Source organism: Pezoporus occidentalis, unplaced genomic scaffold (assembly GCF_034315485.1).
Source record: "Pezoporus occidentalis ecotype Australia unplaced genomic scaffold, CSIRO_AGI_Poc_V1 ctg149, whole genome shotgun sequence".
Taxonomy (NCBI): domain Eukaryota; kingdom Metazoa; phylum Chordata; class Aves; order Psittaciformes; family Psittacidae; genus Pezoporus; species Pezoporus occidentalis.
The window spans coordinates 2,724,370-2,750,658 of record NW_026913305.1 but is presented as its reverse complement, the minus strand read 5'-3'; the positions used below and the strand labels follow the sequence as shown (position 1 = coordinate 2,750,658).

The following is a 26,289-nucleotide window of genomic DNA, read 5'->3' as shown; positions in this document are numbered from 1 at the left end:
GTGCTGGATTTTGGAGGATTAGCAGATAGATAGCTGGAGGTGTCCTTTGGGACAAATCCCACATCCGCAGCTCTTCATTTTTCTCCTCAAATCACTTCTTCTGGGTAATTTCCTGGGACAGGCAGGGCCCCTTCCATTGGGACTGCACTGATATTGAGTTCATCTGGGTTCATCCCAGTTTAAATGAAGAAAATACTCTAGCCCACATTTATGAAGGCTGCACATTATCAGTGATGGAGGAGGAGGAGACTGGAGGATTGGAGGAGACCATTCACAGCCGCTTAGGAATCGCTTTGCTCCAGCACTGGAAGCTGAGCCTGGGGCCCTGGCTGAGTGCCGGCAAGGGTTGCAGTGCAAGCTGCAGTGTCACCTCTCCTGGTGCTTTCAGAGCTCCCATGGGAGCAGCAAACAGCTCCACACTGCCATGGCTCTTGCCTGCCCTCGCTGCTGGCTTTCCCTCCTGCTGGGGCTGCGGGAAGGAGCCTTCAGACTCCCAGTAAGTGCCGAGCTGTACGAGATGGCACCAGCCACTGATCAGCCATTGGCACAGAGATGAGCCAGCTGGGCTGGTTATTATTAATGTATTTTATTTAAGGATAAGGATAGCATGTCTACCCTCCCACACAGCCAGCCATATGTGTAGTATTTCAATTCAAGGCTTACAAACAGGAAGCACTTTCTAGGAGCTTGAGTTATTTTGTCTGCCTCAGCTACAGGGGAAATGACCACGAAAAATGGGTGGAAAAGGGGGAGGTGGGAGGCACTGCTGATCCTTTGAGGGGCAGTCTGATCTTCCGTCCCAGCATGGGTGGAAACAGCACAGGATGATGAGTGTTTTGTGCTACACAGCCTGCCAGCATAGCCACCAGCCACGAGGGTCCTCACTGCTACCTTGCCTCTGTGCTGGTGACAGGATGAGAAATGCAAGGAATAAATGAGGACAGCTATGGAGAGAAATTGTCACTGAGGCTAAGCTTGTACTGGCCACGTCAACTGGGTGCAGGACAGACCAGAGACACCCCCGAGGAAGGAAAGCAGCCAGCAGTTAGGACAGGAAAGCCACCATTACATTCAGAGCGTTCATAAACTCCTACTGTCAGCCAGCGAGTACCTTAATGAACGTTTCCATATTGCCGTTAAAGAGTTTATGATTATAGACTGAGAGAGGCCTAGGTCTCCTCATTTTCTGTGGCTTAGGGGGAAGACATGGGGGCCTGGGAGAAAATGGAACAAAATAAATCAACAAAACACCAACGTAAATGCAATGACAGGGTGAGATCTCAAAGGTTATGACCAAGAATAAGAAATAAATCAAATAGAAAAATCCCTCTGTGAGGACTCGACATGTGGCTCCATGCACTCTGCAGCCGCTCACGCTTCAGCATCTCCAGCATGGACATGGCTCCCCCGGGACCAGGGGACCTGCAAAGCACTGGGCTCCACACCGTCACATCATACAGTGCTACTCGAGCACTAACTTAGCTAACTCATTTTGGAGCCCACGCCACGATGGCCTCACTTCTGCAGGTCCCAAAGGTGAGGCTGAGCCCGGGTGCAGCTGGCGGGTATCTGAAGAGTAGCAGAGCCAACCTGTAGGCTGCTTGGCGCAAAATCAGAGCTGTTCGCTATTTTAAGTCAAGGTCAAGACCATAGCCTTTATTTAAGTCATAAATTCAAGTTAATCTTGATAATAGAAGCACTTAACAGCAATAAGCCAAGCTACTATCCATCCAACCACTTTTCATCCACATATTCTTCCAGTATTTCCATGTCAGACACACTTGAGCCGCAGCCACATACAGCGATCTAACTAGCTGTCGCTGCAGGCTTCCTGGAGCCCTAGTTCCTATGGTGGAAAACAGTTGTCTCCAGAAGTAAGACAGTGACAGAGCAGTAACTACACCAGGAACCACAGCCTGAATGAACAACGGGTGGCCAGGAACACTCTTCATACAGGACTTGCTTCATTCAAGCCAGAGAGTAGCAAAGCTGCTAAACACAGCTGGTCCTAACTGTCTCGGGTACCCACAATCTGCAGCTACAATTCTCTCTCTCTGGGATGCCAAGTATCAAAACTGCTGCTCAGTGCTTGTGCTAGTGCCAGGGATGACACTGTAAAATGTCATCGTAAAATGAAGGCTCTGGTGCTCAGCAGGATTGTTAACACCTGCCTCCTACCTCCACCAGTTCAGTGCTCCATCAGCCTGAAAAAGCACTGAGAGCAGCTGAAGAGTTCCTATATATTCCTTGATATATCTGAATAAACCACAGCTATCCCTGGAAAACTCTAGGGTGTTCTGTTTATAGAATCATAGAATGGTTAGGGTTGGAAAGGACCTTAAGATCATCAAGTTCCAACCCCCTGCCATGGGCAGGGACACCTCACACTAAACCATGTCACCCAAGGCTCTGTCCGACCCGGCCTTGAACACCGCCAGGGATGGAGCATTCACAACTTCCCTGGGCAACCCATTCCAGTGCCTCACCATCCTTACAGTAAAGAACTTCTTCCTTATATCCAATCTAAATTGCCCCTGTTTAAGTTTGAACCCATTACCCCTTGTGCTATCACTACAGTCCCTAATGAACAGTCCATCCCCAGCATCCCTATAGCCCCCCTTCAGATACTGAAAGGCTGCTATGAGGTCTCCTAAATGGAATAGACAGCCTGAAATAGGAAAGTGGGAACATCTCAACCTCCCTGTAGCTAACTTCTGTTTGGGATTCACAGGGACGTGCATGGGTTTTCATCTTTCCAGCAGACATTACCAAGATGAAAGCCACCAAACAAAAAGGTGAGCCCAGTCACCACAGATAAGCAAACCCACCAGCACCTCTATAAGAACAGAAAAGGTAGGCATGAGCACTAGGAAGTGGCCTGACCCTCCCCCTAATAGCCAGTGACTGAGAGTGCTCATCAGTGCAGAAGAGACCTTAAAGACCCTGTTGACTTCAGCAAGGGTAACAGACACCTATTGCTTCTGGAAATGAGGCCATGGAAACGTGTAACTTATTTTAGTCCAGTGATGAGGGCTGCTTTCATTAATGCTATTCACATTTTTATTTCTTCTTCTGATAATGAAGGACATTAAAAACGAAATGCCTGGATCTAATAAAGGGAGAAAAACAGCATAAAATCTCTATCTCCAGCCAATTTCTGATCTGTCCTATACCCTCAAGCTGTATTGATGTCTGTAGAGGAGAGATCATGACTGCAAATGCAAACAAAATGAGTGCTAGGAGCCTTCATGCAAAAGTTCTCACAGAGCAAAGTCAAATGGGCATGTATGATTTACACAGAGCTACGATGCAAAGGTGACAGTTGTGATAGGCTGGTCCCTTAATCAGATGCCTCTAATTAGGAAATTGGACTCAATGCTCCTATAGCTTCTAACCACTCCTCCAACTGGTAACCGAGGAGCAGAAATGACCACTGTCCCTTATAGTGCACATCACCTGAGCAGGCCTGTGCTGCAGACAACAGCCCCAGTGTGGTTTGCTGCTATGTAATCTCCTCTCCTGGGTGATGCCCTAGTGCAAGGTGGCCAGGGCAGCCTGGCCTCAGGCTCTACCTGGTGGGAAGGTTGTTCTGCCTACATTTGCATCACTGCCTCACACAAGGAGATTGTCTCTTGTTTGTTTTCCTTTGTGAAGGAAAAACAACTGCTGAAGCACAAGCAAACAGAAGCAGCAGGGAGTTGTGCCATCATCCTTCATGTAGGAGGCTGCTATTCATTCCTTTGATTGCTTTGGCCTGCAACACCACTACCCCATGGGTACTCACTCCTGATAAACAAAGAACTCCAGAGCAAATTCTCCCTGTGAGCTTACACAGCCCTATAGCTGTGCTTTCCTCAACCAGCTCTGCAGAGCCCTGCTGGCACACCCCAAGGTGCTCACCTCCCAGGCTGTGTGCAGCCCCACCAGCCCTGTGCTTGCAAACACACCGGGGCACCAAGGGCATCAGGGTGCTGCAGAGCAGCACTGGGACCTGCAGGGAAAGGATGCAGCAGGGGTGCTGATGCAAAGGGGACCTGGGAGCACAGTCAAGGGCAGCTCCTCGGAGCACATCAGTGCAGCGATGTGAGGCAGGAAAGGCCCTTCTTTGTCCTCACAGCACCTTGCTGCCCTGCTCTGATACCCCAGTGGGTGCCCAGTGTTGACGCCACTCTCAGCCTGGCGCCAGTAGCACAGTTCCCTCCGGCCGGAAGGCATCCTGCTGTCCTGCCGCCCTGTGCTAAGGCAGCCTCTTTCCTGCCTGGAAAAGCAGCCCAGGCTTTGCCATCTGCTGCAACATTTCTGACATGGAATGTTGTTTCTGGGGTTTTTTTTTTGCTGGTATGGTATTTCATTAAAAACTGAAACAGGGCTGTAAGAAGATAACACAGAAAGACTGTACATGTTCTGGGGAGATGTTTGGAAGCTTTGCTGGCCCATGTCTTACTGTCAGAAAACTCATGGCAAGCTGTGGAGATGCTTTATGGACTGGACACAGATCAAAGTCTCCTCCCTGTTATATCCACCCCCAACACTACCTCCTGCTACAGGGATGAAGGTCTGATTACAGGCATGCACTGCACTACTAGGCAAGGAAGCCAGAGCTGGAAAGGCTTGCAGAGACTTATCAAAGTCCTCAAATGAACAGGGGCGGTAGGGAGCAGGTAGGCACCCAGTGTCGCACTATGTGAACACAACCCAGCCATGCTACAAGGCACTGCACCGTGCTGACACAGAGCTTCCAAGCACTTCGGAACCAGCCAGCTATAAACTACACTGCAGCAAAAACAAGGGCCTGTTTGTCATCACCCTAATTAATGCACTCCAGGCAATGCAGCTGAGGAGCAGGGCAGTGATGTGGGGAGCCTGGGATCGCCTGCCCTCCAGCCTGCCAGCCCAGGGCACCTGGTTAAATGTGAGCCCTGCCAAGCTGTGTCAGTAGCAAAGCAAACAACCCTTCCCACAGCCACCCTCCTCCTGCCAGAGCGAGCCCTTCCCAGCAGCAGATGAAGTGGAAGAAACTGCTCACCTGGTTGTTCCGCATTCAGCTCTTTCACCTGTAAGAAACACAAGTCTCTATCATGTCTCCACATTAGTCACCACCAAATGACTGTTAAAACACACTCACACACTCACTCCTGGTTCTGTGAGCCCTAGGTTAAAGGCTTCTGGCAAGAAGCAGCTGAACATGCCCTGCAGACTGAGGAGATGCCGAGCTGGCTGCTATACAAGCCCCCACCACTAAAAGACATGTTGGAAATTCAGGATTCAGCCACAAGAGAGGGAAAATGTCTTCAAATCCCACTGATATTAAAGGTTTATTTGCAATAGGAAGCCCATTTTGTAAATAACCAGATGCACTGCGGGTCCTCTGCAATAAGTGCTCAGTTACACCAGCTGGGGATTGGCCAAGCCAAATGGAAAAGGGGCAGTCTGATAAGGGCTGAAGCCCCCAGGGAGGCCCCTGAGATTATCCAACTGCCTCATGAAGGACCACTAATAGCACCTGGATGCAGCAGAGTATTCAATTCCCCAGCTTTCCCTGGGAGATAACAGCCTATCTAATCACCATCAGGCAGACTCTATTCTGGCTGTCAATATTCTCATTCCCTTCGTGTATTTTTAGTGCTTGGATCTCAAATAAATGGCAGCTATCACCACTGATAAAATCTGTTCATTTTTTAAGCGCATTTGTCAATCCACTGAAAAAATCTGAACTAGTTTCACGTTCCGTTTGTGCCTTTCTCCCAAGGCCAGGAAACCTGATTTATTCTTCTTCTTTCTACACACATAAAAGGAAGCATTTGGCTGCACATGCCTCCTTCCTGCTCTCCCTTGGCATTTGCGGAAAGCAAGCTTGCAGCCAATTCCTCACTGAAAAAGCAATGAATTCCACACAAGTATTTTGCAAATCCAGACTTCTTCTTAATGAGAATCAGCTCATGCTGAAACGCAGCATTTGGTATTTCTGGGCTAAATATTTGCTGAACGCCTACACGGCAAGATGATCCCATGGCCTGGGAGAAATTCAGACAGCTTTCATGTGAAAGTCTTCCATGGGGGCTTTTTGTACAACTCTAGAGAATTCAAACACCTGACCTTGCACTCTTCCTCCTAATTATGGCTCTTGTGTGAGAGAGCAGGATGGTGATCAAATTGACCTTCAACAGATTCATCTGCACCAATCCACAGGAGTCTTGGCACTGTCTCCAATCAATGGAGCCCTTTTCTGCATCAAGATCTGGGATCCTGGGGGAGAGTTTAGATGGGTCCAATCTCTGTTGAGCACGTGCTGCATCCCCCTTGCTGAAGTCAAAGCCTGAACTCAGACCCACACTGGAGGAGGATGCAGAAGGGCTGGCATTGACCTGCTGCTGCAGGGTGATGAGGGGCTAAGGTGCTACATGGAGTTCTGAGACTCCTGGGGAAAGCAAGTGTGTTAGTGTCTACCCTTGCAGCCTGCTTTGTGTTTACATATTGTGCCTTGACTTGGCTCAGTGTTCACTGAGTGGATCATACCGCAGGATCTAACTAGAAGAAGGATTTTAAGGTGAAATAAATTTGGCAGAGAAAACGTTTGGCAAAACATAGAAAAAAGAAAAGCTATTCCTTTTTTTTTTTATTAACTCTGCAATGAGGAGTCCAATTTCTGTATCATTAAAACAAGACCATGGACCATTTGTGTATCTTAATTTAAATACATTCTCTCCTCTTGGAGCATTGGGACACAACTCACATCTATCTTCTTTACACTGGAAATCATGCAATTTTTTAAAGCCCTTTGAAAGCACTAACAGCTTCTCCAAGGGATATGGTTGCACATCACTACCCCAGCAGCAATTTAACCCACCTAGAGCCATTTGCTCCTGCCTCCCCCAGGAGGTACTACCCCTCTGTTGTATGAAGCTTGTTTGTGTGTATGTAATAATGTGGGTAATAAAAGCCTCCTATGGAAAAAACTAGTTTAAAAACAAGGATGATTTTGCAGTTCTAGTTTAGAGCAAGTCAAAAACCTGTGTTCAGGGGGGACATTTCCTGCTGTCAAATCTGTAACAGAAACACAGCATCAAGGACAAGAAAATGGACATGTTCAGGGCTGCACTAAGAGGGGGAAAAAAGGGGAGAGAAAGAAAAAGGCAGAGGGCTGGAGTGGGTGGGAAATCTCCTTGCTGCTGGAGAAGTAACACGGCACTTTAGGACACACAAAGATTCAAACAAATCTCTGTAAGTGCACTCCCAAAGAAAGGTGGGAAAAGAGTAATATTCCAAGGAAATAATGATTTTAGCATGTCACCAGTTAAACTTAGCAGTAGCAGCCAACCGCAGAAGCCATCAGTCACTCAAGGAAACACAGACACAGGTAACACAAAGATGACGCCTGGTTTAAAACTGTCTCCTGTGGTGAGAAGGTTCCTCCCTGGACCTAGCCCCGCGACTCACCTTCTCCAAGAGTCTGCTTCAGCAAGTCGTGTTTAGCCTGGAGCTTCGTGATAAGGTTACTGCCATTCAAATACTCTTTAAATTTCTGGAATTAGAAATAAAACAAACAAGGTGGGTAAAGACTCTTGGCAAAAAACAGCCTGTCATTGATGTACACGTTTGCCCGGGGGGCTGCTGGAAGGGGGCTCGGCGAGGCTGACAGGCTCTAACAACCCAGACATCAGATGCGCCGCAGGGCCGAGCGCAGTCTAATCACTTCTCACTGCTCCAGCCACAGTCCTGATGATCTTATTAGCCTGGTCTCCTTGGTGCTGCACCTCCTGCCTGGGAACGCAAGGAGGTCCAAAGAGTTCAAAGCAAGCTTTCTTTTGTCAGCCTTCTGGGAACGGCCTGGAAAATCAAAAGAGACTTTCCCTCCACTGCCTTTGTGCAAAAAAGTGCTACAGAGTGAGAACTCCCAGCGCATGAGACCTCCCCAGGTTAGGCACTTTATGTGCTGGGCAACACTAACTGTGCAGCACAACTCGTCTCATTGTGAGACTGTTTGACACCCAGTAACACTCAGGAGAAGTAATTTTACAGATAAGAGGAATGAGAGAGAAGGAGACAGAACAGGAAAGAGAATGGGAAAGATCAAATTCTTACAAAAAGCATTAAAAAAAAACCCAAGCACAAGCCTAACAAAAATTGCAATTTTCTCCCCCCCCCCAAATTGGAATAATAACAATACTGTTAAGAGAAAGTAGAAGCTTTTCTGTACACATGTAATATGTCACAAGATGCTATTATCTTTAGCCTATTAACCATGCTTAAATGAGGGCTATTTTTGCTGAACTAATGGCTTATTACTTATATTCAAGCACTGTAACAGAGTACCCTAGATCTGCCTCTATCCAGTGCACACAAACCCAAGCTGTCACAAAGCCTCCAACATCCGGCATCAGATGCAAATACTTCAGTTCGCCCCATGGATCAAGGGCAAATTTTAGCTGTGTGAGCCAAAAAAGGAAGGGCTTCACTGATGGTTCAAAACTGTAAAGGCTTCCAGGAGCAGGAACTGAATGGTGACATAGTGCGAGGCTGGCTGGAGCCCGCTGCCCTGCTCTGAGCCACTCGCACTGAGATCTCCAAGTTATCAGTCACAACCGGTTGCTCCGGTTGTTCCTTCAAATAGAACAAGGCAGACCCTGGATTGTCATTCCCTATGCATTGCCCTACCACTGAAGAACGCATTCCAAACCCAAATCAGACAGAAGACAAATACTTAAAGAGACTGAATTGGTTCTTGCTCTTTCCTAATGAGCACTTAAATTGTACTCAGCCCTAGCAATTAATGCTTTGTGTCCTCTATCGCATGAGATGAGACTCACTGTAAAATAGAACATTTCAGTTTCCTGCTGGTTGGCTCTCCTCTTGGCGATGTTTATTTTGCTCATGTATGTCTCTGATGCAGCCGATTTGACTGACTCAGTGGAGCGACTATGCTGGAAGGCATCTGAAACATCAAAATCTTCCACTGTCAGCATGTCCTGCAAAGTCTGCATTGTGGCATCCAGAGTTTTTCGTACCTATCAGAAAAAGAAGCAGGGTTTTGAAGCAGACTAGGAAAGTGACATATTCTGAGCCAAAACAAATGGCCAACACACAGCTCCTAAGCATCAGGATTGTGCTTGCCCTCGCTGCAGTCAGTGGGTGCTCTCAGCATCGTTGCTAGACAGACTCCACACCTGAGCACCCCAAGAAACCCCCTGCATAACAGGCAAAAGGCTCAATGCTGCCCACGAGGCCAACACAAGACCCAGAGCAACTTCTTACCTCTTCATTCTCTATCTTGAGGGTGGCTAGTCGTGACTGCAGCTGGTGGTACCGCATCAGCAACTCGGTCTGCACAGGCTGCTGGGCACTGACCTGACACACCTGAGACAGGAGAGCATTCAGTGGGTTATGCACTGATCATACATACACATTTAAATACCAAAATGATTCCCTCCAGCGCCCAGAAGCTCCTCACTGCCTTCAGGGAGGCTATATCACCCAGTTTCCCACCAACAGTGCCCTGGGCTTGGGCCAGCACAAAGCATTTTCTACTCAGCATCTGAAAGCAGCCCTCTGAAATGTTCCAATTACAGCAGGTAAATCAAAGCTCTGCTTTACAAATCTGTTGGGCAGTTCAGCTGAGAATCAAACCACAGGCATTCTAATTGGCAGAGACACAGAGCAAGAGGCAGATTGAAAGGAGGAGCCCTAATGAGCAAAGTGTCTCATTAAGAAAGGAAACATGAATAGCAGTGTGTGAAGACAGCACAGAGGGGTAAGGAGTCAGAAATAACAGTGATGGTTAAGAAGAGAAACCCGGCCCAAGCCAGGCTGTAAGGGCTCTGCAGCCCCTTGGGTGAGTACAATACCTCATCCCCCATGTGAGGCTGGAACTCGAACTTCAGCGGAGGGCAGAAGACCTGGTTGCACATGTCCATGATGGTGTGCTTGTCGCTCCGTGCATCCAGGTTGTCCACAGCGTTCTCAATGATGTCCAGGCCCTCGTGGCGGGAGGTTTCGAGGTTGTACTCAGCAGACAGGTATGTCCTGAAGGTCCGAGCGAGGCTGGCGTGGAATCCCAGATCACAGCACTGAAACACCAAGGAAGAGTATGGTGACACAAACACTCCCACCCTTGCTCTGGAGGGTCATGCGTACATTGAACACCCACAGAAGTACTCTGTGTCCCAGAGAAACACTAGCCCTGTTGCAACAGGGCACATTTAACAGTGTACTCAATACCATATGAAAAAGCAAGAAGGAAAAAGGACTGAAGGAGAAGAGGTACCAGGGAGCAAACAGCCAGACAGTACAGCGACCCCACACTGGACCTTGACAACACACCATGGTTTCATACCCTTCACTTGACTGGGAAGGGCACAGAAGCTTTTCAGACAGGACAGAGGAAAATAATCATCCAAAAGCACAGCTCTCCTGGCTGCTGGCTCAGCCCCAGGGCCACTGTGAGCAGAGAGGCCCCACTGAAGGCAACCCCTACAGAGACCCCCAGGAAAGAAGTGCCCAGAGGTCCTGTGCCACTGCCTGCCCCCAGTGCTTCCCTTCTCACCTTGTGAACTGCCCTGCAAGCACTTTTTACACAAAGAAACCCTTTCCCAAAGTTATCAAACACAGATGGACATTTGAGGAAGGTGGCCCTGAGAAACATGCCCTGCAGTATGTGCAAACACTTTTATCCTCGCTCTGAAGTTGCCTTCCTCTCTCATGATGGAGCAGCTTTTTCTGCGTAACTGATCATTCTCATGTTCACCTTGGGGAAAATGATAAAACTCGGAGCTAATTGCTGCCAAACTACTGTACATTAGAGAAAAGCCTGTTTTTAAACTCTCTTCTCAATATAATTGAGTTTGGCATGTTAAGTATAGCAACAGCATGGGGATTTGCTGCTACGAATGCTTAATCACAGCTGAGCTCCAAAGCAACTCTCAGCAACCCTCCTCCCATCCCTGATGGGAGCCTTGACAGAGCAAACCTCTGCAGGGCTGTGGTCTGACTAGCTGGCTCTGTCCTGAGTGAGGCAAGGATAAACACCAAAGCAGCACCCAAAATCCAGAGGTTATCAGATGTTGCTCTGCAGGAAAAGGCAAGACAGAGGATGCTGGAAGCAGGAGGAGTGCAACACAGCCTGAGCCATGCTGTGGGGCTGTAAGAGAATGCAGTGGAACAGAAGGGCTGCAGTCCAAAACAAGCACATGTACTTCTGGGATGTAACAGAGGGCTGGAGTTCCTGATAGAGGACATAAAGTTAGATGATTATGGCTTTATCCTCTGCGAGGCATTTCATAATCACACATCCCCAGTGCATTCCTTCCTGTCTCCTGGCACAGCACAGGTACAGCTGTGGCACACTCCTGGTCTGAAGCTGTTCAGGTACCTCTACACGCAAACACTGCGATCTACAGAGATGCGCCCAGGCACCTCCGTGAGAGAAACAGAGGGAAGCCATGAGAAATACCTTCCATGGCATGCAGCATCAAACTAACCGTGGCCAGCAACATCTTATTACTTGAAAACTATCACAGGACAATTTATATGGCAGAATAATAATCTGCTACACAGATTAAGGAATGAGTAGGAAGTTCTCACTGTCTGAGCTGTAACAAAGCCACCCCAGCACAGCATTAGCAGGCCTACAGTGAGTGGCTTCAACTCCAATGTATCCCCACCAAAACCACAGCCAGGAGGACCCAAAACAAGACCAAGCTTTCCACAGCAGCTCCTGTTGGGAGCTGTCATTTCAGAGGCACCTTCTCCAGCTTTACAGCACCCACAGGCATTAACTGAACCGGTGCAGAAAGGCACAAAAAGTGATTCTGCATCAGAACATCAGCATTGATAAACTCAAAATGGGAAATCTGAAAACTCAGCTGGTGCCACAAGCACAAAGAAGTCATCTTGTGCCGTCTGCCGATCCGAAGAGATAACCCTCAGCTCAGATCAAGTCACAGGCAGAGCTGTATTTGATTTAGTCTGTGCTAAAGCAGCAGTAAAACCACAGTGGGCAGATTCCTGCTCACAGATACACAACAGCCTGCCTATCCCCATCTAGTCTTTTAAGGCAGTGAAACCACACATCCAATAATGAGGATTTTTACAGGAGCTATCGAACGGTCATAATCCACCACTTATCCTGCTTCTATTTAGCTTCTAATCTTATTAGTTGAAAACACAGGCAGTTAAGGACTGGTACAGCTCTGCCTTAATAAATCACCAAACAACATAAAAACCAAGAAAACAGGGCAAATTTCTCTTCAACACTTGGGGCAAAACCTCATTCTAGCGCCACGAGTCTCTCCCAGGAAATAATCTTTGCATGAATGTCTGTATGAGCGCTCCAGGGTTGCACACAGAAACCGATGAGTCAAGGCAACACAGCACTCCAGCCGCCCTGCTGTCCTCAGCACCCTGCAAGCCAGGAGCCCCAGGAGACGAGAGGCGAGCTCTGTGCTTGGAGCACGGGCGTGGACCTGGCCCCCACAGCCTGTTTGAGGCTGAGACCCCCATGTCAATGCTGGAGAAGACCCTACTCTCCCTCCATGACCAGTCGACTGCAGTTCTGCATCCTGAAAACAGGACTGCGCACACTTCCCAGTGCATCTCCCATCCCCTTGCTGTCATTCTCCCACCCCCTGGAAAGTACTGCTGATTGACAGAAAGAAAATAACAGGAAAAAATATCTGCTGCCGTTTGAGGGTGGGAATTCCCAAAGCATACAAAACTGAGCTGTTACAAAGGAAAATCACTGAATGCCACAGAACCCAAGGAGATGGGGCTCAGGGTGTTGCCAGATGCTTTTGAGAAAGAATTCCATGTGAAATCTTCCCTTTACTTTGATGCGGAACTCACGCTGAAGCTAGCAGTTATTTGCAATGCCCGGAAATCAGTTGCTACTGAAAACCAGGGCAGGCAGTTCCCTAACATGCTACAGCCCTTGAAGTCCCTGGTGATTAACACTGTGCCGGCTGCTTCACACACTGGTGCCCAGAGAAGAAAAGACAGCTCAGGGACTTCCATGAAATTCCCAGAGAAACACACAAAGGGGAGGGGAAAAGAAAAAGAAAGAATAAAAAGACTTCAAGCTCCTGCTCCCAGCTCCAGAACAAATGGCATTTTCTCACCCCTCTCATCCCTTTGATGGAAAATAAATTAGAACCACAAATAATAATCCTTAGCCCTTCTGCAGTGCCTTTCATCTGGAGAGCTCAAAGCTCTAAGTATATTAATTCATTAAGTCTGGTAACACCCCTGCAAGGGGTGGAAATATTACAGTGTTCAAGTTGAGAAATAAACCGACACCCCAGAGCCCCCTGGTTTGGGCCAAAACACTGTGGAAGGAGCCAAATATATGTGTGTGTGTGTGTGTGTGTCCCACTGCTCACCCTGGAGCTGCACCAGAGGTGGTGCCAGGGGCTGCAGAAGACCACTGCTGGCTGTGAATCCCAGGGCCAGTAACTCCATTTTAGACATAGGAGTGGAAAGAGAAACACTAAAAGGTTCCTCGCTGGTTAAATAATTAAAAGATATTTGATGTGTCTGTCACAAACATGAAATAATGTTTTAACAGAATGATGTTTGTGCTTGGCCATGACAATGCTGGGTGCTATGTGAGAGCCTAACTCACACCTTTATCTTCAGATCTTAGGAAGAATGTTCAAAGAGAATACAAACAGGCTGTTCTCGTTCATTTTTATGTAGAACATTTATTTGCTGGGTGTTAAATATAGAGAAAACAGTCACATCTCTGCAGCCTGCAATCACTGCACTTCCCTCAAAGCAGAGCAGCATCGAAACAAGCCCTGCTACGAAAGGTACTGTAGCCAAGGTATGAGAAATGCTTGTGAAAAAGCAATGCTGCATCACACCAAACAGGCTGCGCTATAAGCCGCATCCAGACAGCAAAGGAAATTAAACCACACCAGGAGAAGGCAGAAAGGGCTGAAACGCATCAGCGACCACAATTAATTGCCCAGAAAAGATGGGAAGAAGCAAGCAAATGCAAGTGCTTTCTCCCTTTGATGAATATCGCCCCTAACATTCATTCCCCTGCAGGTTTGATGTCACTGTTGGGGATGCTGAAGTGCATGGCAGTACCAAGGAGAGGAGATGCAGTGCTGGAGGCACTCACCACACTGCGCCAGGGGGTTCAAGGGCTGCTGAACTCAGCATTGGGAAGGGGGTGCATCCCTAGAAAGTGCACTTCTTAAATAGAGAGGCAATGAAAGACCCTATCTTTAAAGTTTTAGCAATTTGTGGCCTATCCAAATCTAATAAGCAGCTCTTCTGGCAAAGAAAAGAACCTGAAACCAACCTGCAGGCAGGTCCCTCCGCCATGCAGAGGTGTGCTGCAGCCCAGCACCACATGGCAAAATCCTTCCCCTGCCCACAAAATGCCAATGCTGGCATCACCCCCCAGACACCACCCACATGGAGGGGCTCAGACGCAGCCCACACCTCAGACATCAGCTGCATGGGGTGAAGGTGTGACCTGCACATCTGGCACAGCACGGGACCAAACTACCCTGGATTCCCACTGTGAGTTCCTGTATATCTGACTCACAACAAAACCATGCCTGTATCACAACACAGTACATCAGCTGTCGTAACACATTAAACGGGGAGCTATTAGGTTTCTGTGGTCTGAGGCCAGGAATGGGGAAGCCCATGCCATAACACTAGGTGGATGTGATGTATGCTGCCAGGCAGGCCTTCTCCTATACCCAGTGACAAGTACATGTTTTTAAGGTGTTTCCTGAACTGAGTGAAGGGTCCCCCATGCACACCACAGCCTGGCTTGCAGTGTTTGACAGTCGCCATAAATCTCTTCCAGAGGAACAGTCCATCAAGTTCAGTGTTTTGCCTGAGGCAGCAACCAAGACATAAAAACTCCTGAACAACTGATTTATTTTTAGCCAAACAGGGAATGATGTGTGGGTACGGCAGGGGAAGGACAGGATCCTCCCTGACCCTTGCAGTAATCAACTCGCGCCCTGAAGCATGAGATTTGATTATCTCTAATCAAAGGTTCCTTAACTGTAAGTATTACAGAGCCAAATATTACGTAGTCCTTTTTGAATTTAACTCTTGTTAATTAACTCTATGGTCCCCCGAGCAGGCTTCTTTCTGGAGGGTTTTTAACCTACACCCTCTCCCATGTGGATTTTCTGGAAGCTTTTCGATGGCGTTTGTGGTTGTTTGGTGGGTTGGATTTTGGGGATGAGGGTTTTTGCTTGTTTGGGTTTGAGGGGGTGGTGGTTTGGTTTTGTTTTTAAGATGAATGCATTGGTAAATTGATCTCTTAAGGACATGAAAACTTCAAGGCTATTCTTTCAAGCCACTGGGAAAAACAACCCGAAGCATCAAGAAGAAAATCCGCTCTCTAAAGGAAAGTACTGTGGCTTTTTTGTACCAGTCTAACAAGGTCTATCAGACAAAGACTGATCATAGTCTTCAGACAGTAAGATTTACAGCCTGCATGACACTTCTAAATCATAAAACAATCAGCACATGGGCTTAATTAACTTAGCAAGCTACGTCCAATGTCTGTGGTATCCACGTGAGGAATAAATTGTTTGCTACATGCAAACTTTGGCAAAAAAACATAGGTTTGCCATATTATTAAAGCCAGGACTGGCAAAATTTAAGAAGTGGGTATTGCTTCAATTCTTGCAGTTTAATATAGTACTGTGAGAACAGCTTAGTTATTAGAGTATGATGATTTATGGTTCCTGCTTACGAACAGGGAGCTATTATTAATTATTAGTTGCATACAGAAGAGTAATGTAAGTTTACTAAACTGGGGTAGTGGTAGATGAAAAAATTATGTGAAATTTTATGTAAAATTCTATGATCCTATGAAATTCCTGAAAGGAAATCAAGTAAATAAATGCAGCTCCTTCCCCTCCTCTCCTGCATCCACAGCAGCTCTGTGTTGAAAGAAGTCATACATATCTAACCCTTTTTACCCCATTAATTCTCTTGAAATGCATAAAGCATTTAAAGGCATATGGATAGTTCTGGTTTTATTACCCATTTCCACTGACAACCTCTGCCCTGCCCCGGCAATTCACACACCAGGACTACTGCCTGGGGCTCCCTGTAAGCTCAGGTGTGTTTTGTTGCCCCACTGTTAAAGCTCAAGGGTTAGCTCTGCAGCCACAGCAGCTGAGGGCTTTGTTCTCCACCCCCAGGGCAGCACAGCATCCCCTGCATGTGCAGTCATGGACAATCGCTGGCATCCACTGCAGCCTCCCACTGGGAAGCGCTGTCACTCATGTGTCTGTGTAGCTCCCCATCTCACTGCTCTCTGCAAAGTCACTGACAGCACCTCCTAAAAACACCTATTTTCTGTTTTCCAGAGCTCCCTCCCTGGCCACAGGGACAGTTGTGGGCTGTGGTGGCATTCCCAAACTGCTGCCCCTGCGGTAAACTGGGTAAGGGGGACACAGGAGCCGTGGAGTAAAGGGCACGGAGCCTCTTGAGACAGCCTAATTCCTCTTGGTGGAAGCTGTTTATTCTTTTTATTGCTGCACTGTTGACTTTATTTGAAATACCCTGAAGCCAAGTCTCCTAGCTGCAGCTGCACACGTGGTAAGCTGCTGTACAAACACTCCTCCTGGGAGAGCTCAGGTTTTGAGTTACAGATGCTGCTCTGCAGGACAGTGTGGTGATGATGATGCTTTGCATGGAGTCTCCATGATAAAACATACCTGGCTCTCGGGGTTGGCAGAAGCCTGGTATCTGGCAGAGAGCCCAGCCAAAGGACAGGGTGGGAGGAACCTCTGTGCCTTTGTGGAACTGGAAAGCTCTTTATGCTGGAAAAAAATCACTTCAAACAAGAGAGTAAACCCCCACAAGAGACCCGCTGCTTGTATAAATCAGTATCTCTTCATTAAAGCAAGTGGCATCATGCAGAGCTGCTCAGACCAGGGGAGCATCCCTGTGCAGTCACACGGGGAAAGTGCTGCACAAAGCAAAGCTCTGCAGGCACAGACATGCCCAGGCATTAGCCACCGACAGAAACAACCATGACATGAGCTGCAGGAGATGCCTAAAAATAGATCCTAATAAAGTGGTGTGTGGCTTCCACACCTTTGAGTCTCCCTCTTATCTGGCAGGCTGAGCCCCACACATGGAATACAGCCGTGGTGTCTGACAGCCCAGCTCAACCAGTCCCACTGCCAAGGCTGTTGGCACGGCGCTGGACCCTGTGCCTCACTGGTGCAAGTGGAAAGTCCCAGATTAAAACCTGAGCATCCCTGCTAGTCTGCCATCGATCACCCTACTTACCAGGTAACAGCAGCTTAACTCCTAGTCCTGCACAGTACCCAGTGCTAGCTGGAAACAAATAGCTCTTATTTGCTCTGCTCTGTTTCCTTTCTTCCTCATTTTTTCTTTAGTCCTTCTTTAAAGATGTATTATACACTTATATATATATTTTTTCTGGCCTCTACTCTCTTGACACTGCTTCAAAAATGCAGTAAGTAAAGGCAATTGAAGATCTTTGGCAGAACAACTTTGACTGCCATTTCTGTTCCATAACTTCAATAAGCATCACTTGACCATGTGAAAAACGACAACGCCATCAGCTCAGTTTCCTAGGGACTGAATCATTTGGCAGTAACAATATTAAATTGCTCACAATTCCTCTCTTTTACTTGCTTGTTTGCCTCAGATATGCCAAACACACTAATCCATAGAGAAGCAAGCTGCTGGTTTAAAAGGATTTACAGGAGGCTGAACAAGTTCTGGTGGCTCAGGACGTATTGACACCGACCGCTACGTTTTACCCCACTAAATCTAGTGATATCTTTCATGTGACCATTTCAAAATATTTCACAGCCATTTCACACAGAACTCCAGAGGGATGGATAAGCAGCTTTATCTCCACTTCACATATGGGGCCAAAGAGATTAACTTGGTCACACAGCTAATGACAGAAATGAGAGATGAACCCAGGCGTTTTAATATAAACACAGGCTTCTTTCGAGGGAAGAGGCACAGCTCTTTGGGTCCAAGTCTAATTGGATCTGTCTCTGCTTTCTTCTCTTCCTCTCTGAAGGACAAAACAAAGGCCACTGGAGACGGAGGGAGGGCAGACACGCTCTGTGCCACTTCACGGCTCCTCTGATCGAGTTTTACATTTCTCATTAAAACCACAGCCCCAGGAGGACTCTCCACCCTTTCCCGGAGCAGCTGGGACCTCCTTTCTCGCCAGAGCAGGAGATTAGCAGAATGGCTTTGTTATAGAAGTCACTGCGCTGCAGTGATGCCGAGGGCACAAGATATGTCAAGGCTGTGCCTAATGGGCGAGACTGAGCCAGGTGGGATTTGGGGGAAATGGTGCTAAATTAGCTGCTCCAGCATCCTGACGGTTCAGATTTGCCTGCAAATCAAAACCTGCACATGGCAATTTGTGCTTGATACGAAGGGTGTGCGAGAGCACCATCAACCCTCCTGTGTCCTGGAAAGACTGCCTGCTACATCGTTAATCATTCCCCTTGGTGACACAGGGTGGAGAAGCCAGGAGCACTTCCATAACTGCAGTACACGGGCAGTGGTGGGATCCCATTAAAGCACAGTCAGCCAAGTCCTGAGCTAAACCAGAACTCTGTTCCTACCTTGAACCCCCTCCACACTCATGTCCTGCAGACACACTCCCCCTGCACAGACACAGAGGGCCCTGCATTGCCTACTCTGCTCACATTGCTGCAGCCAAGGGCTCTGCTGGCTCTTGATCAATGGTAAAATTCACCTTCTATGCTCAGAGCCCCTCTGCTGTGTCCCATTAAACAGCAGGGCTACCCCAAGGGACAGAGGACCTGTATCCTGCATATCGCCATGGTACAGACCTGGTGCTTGCAAATAGCACCATCTTCTTATCATGGTTAAACGTACTAAGATTAAAATTCTAACTCTAAAACTATATCTAAAAATATCTGTTTTCTTCATTTCAAAACAATCTCTTTTCTTTATTTTCCTTCATGTGGATTACAAACCTATAGGAAGCCCAATGCTGCTGGATCTGATGACTGCCTTTTCTTTCAACCACTTTCAGTACTAGTGGGATACAGTGAGTGGAATCTGTGCTGAAACTCTCCCCGCCATGCATGTGCACAATACACTGAATCTGTACAAAAGTCTGCTCAAATAATCTGCTCTTCCTTTGAGGATTTAAAATTAGGACACCTGTGAGCAGCTCCCACAGCCAAGATTTTGCTTTCTTTGGTGAACAGAATGTATATAACTAAGGGAATTTAACTGCACAGAGTTGAAGACACTTTAGTTAAAGTCCCCTGAAGGGATTCCTGAAGTGCGGAAGAAAAGCCATCTGCTGACTCCAGTGGAAGTGTCAGCAAGCAAATAAAGTTGGGAGGAGCAATACAAACAGCCAGGACTAAAATGGAACTCGGCAGCTCTCCAAGAAGTCCAAGTCCCCAAAACTCCATTAATAAAAGTCATTCTAGCTTAAAAAATAAATGAGAAAGAGAACATAAAAGCAGAAGCTCCACAGACTGATCAAGGTATTATCATACCTTGCTGTTCAAACGTCTCTATCATCAAGTTAGTAGTTTTTTTATATGGCTAAATACATCTTAAAGAGAACAAAGAATATGCTAAAAATATTTTATCTCGAAATCTTGAAGTCATCAGGGGTTTTGTATCAGATTTACTTTAATTAATGCTTAGAAGAGTAATGTAACTGAGTTAGGAAATGAGATAAACACTCCGGAACATTTTAAATTATACAGCTGGGTAACAATGAAACCAGCAGACTAACTCCGTACTTACAGATCAGTTATTTATGTGCTCATTGAAGCGACTCTAGCAGGAAGAAACTGCATCATGCACTCTATGCCACTATGAAGATGACTATTAAAGAAAGAAATGGAAATCCCTTCTCTCGAGTCATTTAAGAGCAGCTCATAGGAGTCACTGATACAGAAACAATTCCTGCCATCACTAGAAACCTGCTTTCAGCAGCTCCTGCCTTGAGGCTATTTTGTGCAAAGAGCACTTAAGGTACAACTCAGCAAGCTCCTCCCTAGCTAGAAAAGCACTTCCACGTGTGCTTAACTGCCTGCGTGTGCTTGATGCCACCAAAGTTGAGGAGAGCTACGTGCCTGCTCATCCTCATAGAAACTGCAGATGCATGTGGTAGAGAGAAGAAATTCTGTTTCAACAACAAAACCAAGGATGTATCTGGTCTTCATAAGAGTTTATCTGTTTCAAATGCAGACTAATCGATGGGCCAGGAGGAAACCTCAGGCCCACCTGGCTCGCCCCAAGGCAAACTCTCCATCAAAGGCCCTAGACTTTGAGAAGCTCCAGCCCCAGGACACCCTGATCTGTGGGAATCAGCAAATGAAGGAATTAACACGGTCCCTCCATGTCTGCATGGTTCTGAGGGCAGAACCGAATATACTGGTAACAGGACCTCAACAAGCTCATAATACAACATGGAAGGTGCAGAAAACACACAAGCAATATCTAGTTTGTAAAGGAGGTTGCCTGAACCACGAAGTTCAATCCAGACTCCCCTGCTTATGCACTCAGCAAAGCGTTTGGCTCGGGCTAGTTCAATACCCTGCAGTTACAATGAGAACGTCCACCTTATTTCCAGGCACTGATGAAAGCAGTTGTACATAGCATGAATATGAACCAATTACTCTGCTGCATGATCATGTGGCCACCATAAAGTTCAGAGAAGGCTGAATATGAGTGGTGCCCAGAGAAGCTGTGGCTGTCCCATCCCTGGCAGTGCTCAAGGCCAGGTTGGTTGCACAGGGCTTGGAGCAAGCTGCTCTAGTGGAAGGTGTACCTGCCCGTGGCAGGGGTTGGAACTGGAGGAGCTTTAAAGTCCCTTCCAACCCAAATCAACCTATGATTCTATGACTCCCATGTCATGGCAACTCTGGCTCTGCTCATATATGCCTACATCAACTGAGGGGAAAGTCAAATGTGTGTGTTCAGCTGGAAAGAAAACGCACCATCGCGGAGAAAAACAAAAAAAAATTCAACTTTAAAGCACATTTTCAGGCCCCAGTTAAGCATATTTTAAAGCCCCAACAATCACCCTCTTCATTACCACCACATGAGAGCTCATTTAAGGACCCTAAGATTCAGCTGTGCACTTATCAGTGGAAAACGGGCAGGATGCACACAGAGGGAGGAAGCACTTACATCAATGAGGTCAGAGACGTCGTGGATGTAGTATTTACTGACAGCAGCATTGGTGGCTGCTAGGTTCAGCAGGTAGTCGTTCCTGGCTTTAGTACACTTCAGCTTGTTTTCAGAGTATTTGGCTTGTCTCTGAAAAAGCAAAATGCGCTGTCAGAGCACAAACAGGATGCTACTTTCACAGCTTCTCTTGCTGCAGGGCCCCAGAGCACCCTGCAGCCTGGGTGTGACATGTTAATTTGTTATCAGCTATGAAAACAGGCACCCTTTCCAGGATGGAGGAGATCACATCTGAATATCCCTGTCACCGTCAGCCAATGCACAACGAGTGCTTTCTGTTCAGCTGCACCCAGTGCATCCCGAGCACAGATGTTCCTCCTTCAGCTGTGCATTTATGGAGGTTTTGGCATCAATCAAAATTAGAGGGCCAAATCTCCCTCCCAGAAACACTGACATACATTTGGACTTGCTCCATTCATGCAGCTGTATCAAAGCGGAATCTGGCCCAGAGGCCCAAGCTACAGAATTTAGAACAGGACCCAGAATTCAAAACTGTAGGACAGCAGATGTGCTCCAGAGCTGGGGCATTTGCTCAGGCACACCACTTCAGCACAGAACGGTAACCTTTCAAAGAAGCGCTGCTAGACAATGTCCCAGTGCTGGCTCGGTGTGTGAGCAAACTCCTCCTAACTGGGGAAGCTACTGCTTTTTCCTCCAAAACTGGTAGAAAAATTTCAGTTTTGGAGATCCTGAGACCTGGGGGATTTGCTGAAGCCAGAATGGAGTTCAGTGTTTTGACTAGCAAAGCCAGCGAATATTGCACTTAAACTCCCAGACAGTTTGCAGAGGAAGAAACCCTGATATTCTACATATCGCACCCTTTTTCTGCCTGCCACAAGTCTCTGACTGCAGGAACCCTGGGACAGCTGCTGTCCACTGTTAAAAGTGCTTCTTTTACAAAGCAAGCCATGAACAAACCATAGACCCTCATAGCAGGGTCCCGTGTCCAGCTCTGAAAGCATCACTGCGCCCAGCCAGACACACCAGTGTGCTGCTCTCCTCAGCCTTCCACACAGCCCCCTGGGTACCAGCCATGCACAAGCACCTTGACCACCAGTCTTTGACACATGGGTTGACATCCCCCCTAACCCTTCCCACAGACACTGGAATGGCTGCATGGAAACGGATAGGGCTGGAGCCAAGCCCTCCTGCCTGCCAGGAGCCCTCACCCAGCCTGGCTCCCCCATCCTTGCCTCTCACCCACCTTCTCCTTCATCTTCTCAATCTTCTTGACAGAGCTCCGCCGCTGAGGCCTGTCCTCGTGCCGCAGCAGGTTCACGCTGATGTCCCCGGACTTGTTGAACTGCTTCTCCTCCTGTTTCTCTGCCTCCTTCAGCTTGCTCTCAGCGCTGATGCTTTCTGCATGATACATGTGGTAGGTCTTCATCACCTGAGGAAACAGAAGTCTGAGAGTCACCTGCCCAACAGGCACACAAAGCACCCGTGCATGAGAGGATGACAGCCATGGGCAGCATGGAACAGCCTCAGTCGTGCCTGGGCTGTCTGAGGCCACTGTGGCAGTAAGAAACAATAAGCTGGGAAGGAAACTCACACAAAATTAACCCCATAACTAGCCGTATTTCAAAATGGCAGAGGGCTGGTGTAAGAACCACTATCCCTGCTCAGTCCCCATTGCAGGGGCAGGCTGAGATGTGCCTCTTGCACATACTGGAGTTCAAAGAGTAATGTGCATCTACCTACAGGGAAATGAGAAATAACAACCAGTGCTCTGCAGCTGGGATAAACGGTCTCCATGACAAGAGACTGTAAGGAGACCAAAGTCAACCTGAAGTCACTTTCGACCCAACCCCTCTATTCCTGCACTTGAACTTGCTAAGCCAACCCACTGACATAACCCCTGCTCTACCATGCTAACAGTAGATCCCATATTGAAGTTACACTTTCCAAGCAGAAATGCTGTTTGTCTCTTATCACCACTTAATTCTCCTCTTGCTGCTGCCAGGAAACAGAGTTAGCGCCAGTGTGACTGCAGCAACACCTAGTCCTTTAAATTCAAGATCACCATCAGTGTCTCTGGATAGACGATGCTGATCTACTGCCAAGAAAACTCCTGCAGGCAAAACTGCTACCACAGCCTTTTCTTTCAGATACAAAAGCCCAAAGGGCACATTGCGATCATTTTAATGGAGCTGGCAAGAGGAACACATCTGCTCTTCTCTCTTTACGCCTTTAGTCACGTTGTCCCCTTTTATCATCTCCCCTCAGGATTTGGATGCTGTACTTCACATTGCCTTGACAAGGCTTGAGATGCCTGACTTCCTGCTGAAGATGAGCCTCACACAGAGCCTGGGCACCACTGGCAGTGGCCCTGGGACAGGCTGGCTGAGGTCCATGAAGCAAAAAGGAGCAGGAACCCACAAAAGCAGAGTATCTTTGCACAAGCCTTAATGAAGAAAATACAGAGTTTTCCTCAGCTGCGGCTGTCAGCAGGAACCAGGAGTGTTTAACTTGGATGAGGCTGCGCTGAAACATATGATGTCTCCTCTTGCCAAGCACAAACGTCAGCTGCAAATGAGCTCCAAATGCCGCATCGAAGCCTGCACAAATGTGCCATCACTGGCAGTTATAATTTTAGGCAACTGCAAGGAATCACAAGCCAAGGTGTGCTCCCTGTTTCTGAGCTGCCTTATTCCAAAATCCTGCAAATTCTAAACCCAAATTGCAGTTTCCAAAGCGAATGTCACAGGACACACACAAACCAGATGATTTCTGGGGTCTTCCTAAGGAGAAGGCTAGAAGGCTTCACTGAGCCCTCCCCATCTTTGCTGTCTCCATCTTTCTGTGAAAAACTCAGAGGAAAGGGAGAAAGAAAAGTCCTGCCCTGCAGCATGACTGCATGGGCAGTCATGAAAGAGGTTTCTCCAGCAGCCAGAGATGCCCAAACACAATGCAACAGAAAGCACAACGCAACAGAAAGCACAACAATTAGTGGTCCAAATTGCATGGGTTTTGTGAAATCTAAAGGTTATGAGACTGTAACCTAATCAGCAAAACTTGAGCACATTTCACAGGTGGTCTCTGCTCACCCAGGGCTACACCACTGCTGCAGGCCTTGGGACACGCTGCTGTAACCCCTCTTCCATGGACTTCAGTGGCTCTTGTGAGGCAAGAGGAATGTTGGAAGAAGGAGCGCAAGGCAGGCCTCCATTGTGCAAGGGGGTCCGAGCCCCATTGCTATCTGGTACCTTTGCACAGGCTCTGATTGATCTATCTGCTAATGACCGGAAAAACCTTCCTTAACAAGGGCCCTTTTTCTCCCTCTCCATGTTTTCTCCCTGCTTAAACCTGGAAAGGTAACATGAGACCCAGGTTTAAAAGTCCTGCAGAAGTCTCTTTAACAAAGTGCAAAGAACCTAACAGCCGTTAAAGTACTTCCGCCAGCATCCATGTAGCTGAAAACAGATGCCTTAAACAGCTCACTGTGCCAACCATTCTCCTCATCAACTGCTGTGCCACCCAGCTCACACTTAGAAATTTGGGGGATACTTCTGTTTTAATATCTGCCTTAACTTTGAATGGGGATTACCTGCACTGCAGCAATCAGCCCTTTGATCCACAATTCCCTTGTGCCTTCTCATCACTTGCAATCAATCAAGTCACTCTGTCCCTGTCTTACACTATTGTGCCATAGAGAAAAACTGCCACAGCTGCGTCCCTGGGATCTTTTCTGTAAATAAGTTAATTAGCTGCAGTGGAGGGAGAAAAACATGTTCCGATATTCATTGGTTATTTAACAACACAAGTTGTGTTTTCCAATATTAATAACATGTTCTGGGTAAAGGCCATTGCCAAAATGCCAGCCACAAATGGCACTGTTTGCTGCCTTCAGCTAGAAGTGCTTTATATTCCTAAAGAGCTGGTGATTAAGGCTCTGACCCAGCAGAGGAGCCAGATCAGAAACAGGGTGACCTGTGTAAGCACAGGCTCAGACCCTCCTGAAGTTGAGGAAACCAAAACACAAACTCAGCACATCGGGTGAAGCAGAGATGAGCACGGCCATAGGTGGAAGCCTGCAGAAGACCCAAGCCCTTTCTTCTTTGCATGGAGCCTATGGCACAACCTCAGGGACACTCAGGGCATAAGGTCTAAGAAAGGGAGAAATCCATCAGACCAATGCACACTGACCTCCCTCTCCCTGGGAACATGGGAGCAAACATGTCCCTTTCATAGGATTTCTATGGCGTGACACAGAGCAACATTTCCACCATGCCATACAGTCAATGATTTCTACAGCATGACACTGACAGAAAACATCTGTAAGCCACGAAGGTATTGCCTTCCCCATCGCTGCACTTGCAATGGAAAGGGAAAACTTCCAATTCATGACCTCCTACACAGGGAATGATGACTCTTATTTATTACTTTTAATGTGGGTAATGTATCTGTAGATCTTACTGCAATTAATACAATTCATTTCACAGTTATTATTCCTCTTCCATAACACCTTGTGACAAAGAATCACACCGGTTCACATGACAGTACTTCTAAGGACTTCAACACGCTTCTGCCTTCAGCTATAGCCATGTCCCTGCATTATGGCAAACAAAGCCCATACATCAAGTAACTCATGGCTAGTGCCATACCCCAAGTGGTACATCATCACCTGAGCCTACAGAAAATACAACCAGAACAGTGTTATGGGGTTACTGCTTTTCTTACCCTAATTCTGGCCTGACTTCCTTAGGTAGGAATGCATACAATATGAAAGGGGACACGTGAGCAGAGGAACAAAGAACTTCCAGCCTCTACAGACTTCAACTTGATATCTATCTGCTGGAGTCAGTAAGCAGGAATCAAAAGAATGAGGCTGGCTTTAGTTCACAGCTGAATTATTTCTGTGTAAAGCTGTTCAGAAGCAACTCCTACTTCAGAATGAAAGTCATTTACTTCCTTTTTAATTAAAATCAGCATGGGTTTTGGGTCTAGTTTTTTCCACGAGTCCACAGGGTGACTCGCATCAGAACAGCGACAAGGCTGGATTAAAATCAATTTAGTTATTTTGGTTTGAGACAGCAAACGCCTGAGAAGGCTGTAAAAAAT

General features: G+C 47.3%; 1 protein-coding gene across 3 annotated transcripts in view; it reads right to left on the bottom strand.

Annotated features, from left to right (window-relative positions):
• Positions 1-26,289, bottom strand: part of SRGAP3 (SLIT-ROBO Rho GTPase activating protein 3) — a 115,849-nt gene that overhangs the window by 18,323 nt on the left and 71,237 nt on the right. For 2 of the 3 annotated variants that reach the window (XM_062610778.1, XM_062610776.1), the window contains exons 5-12: positions 22,433-22,618; positions 21,172-21,300; positions 9,843-10,064; positions 9,253-9,354; positions 8,808-9,005; positions 7,438-7,522; positions 5,027-5,054; positions 1,112-1,214 (exon numbers count right to left, since the gene is read on the bottom strand). In XM_062610778.1, the coding sequence (XP_062466762.1) occupies positions 1,112-1,214; positions 5,027-5,054; positions 7,438-7,522; positions 8,808-9,005; positions 9,253-9,354; positions 9,843-10,064; positions 21,172-21,300; positions 22,433-22,618 (1,053 nt within the window). The remainder of the gene's footprint in view (positions 1-1,111; positions 1,215-5,026; positions 5,055-7,437; positions 7,523-8,807; positions 9,006-9,252; positions 9,355-9,842; positions 10,065-21,171; positions 21,301-22,432; positions 22,619-26,289) is intronic. The other variant, XM_062610777.1, reaches the window with a different exon arrangement.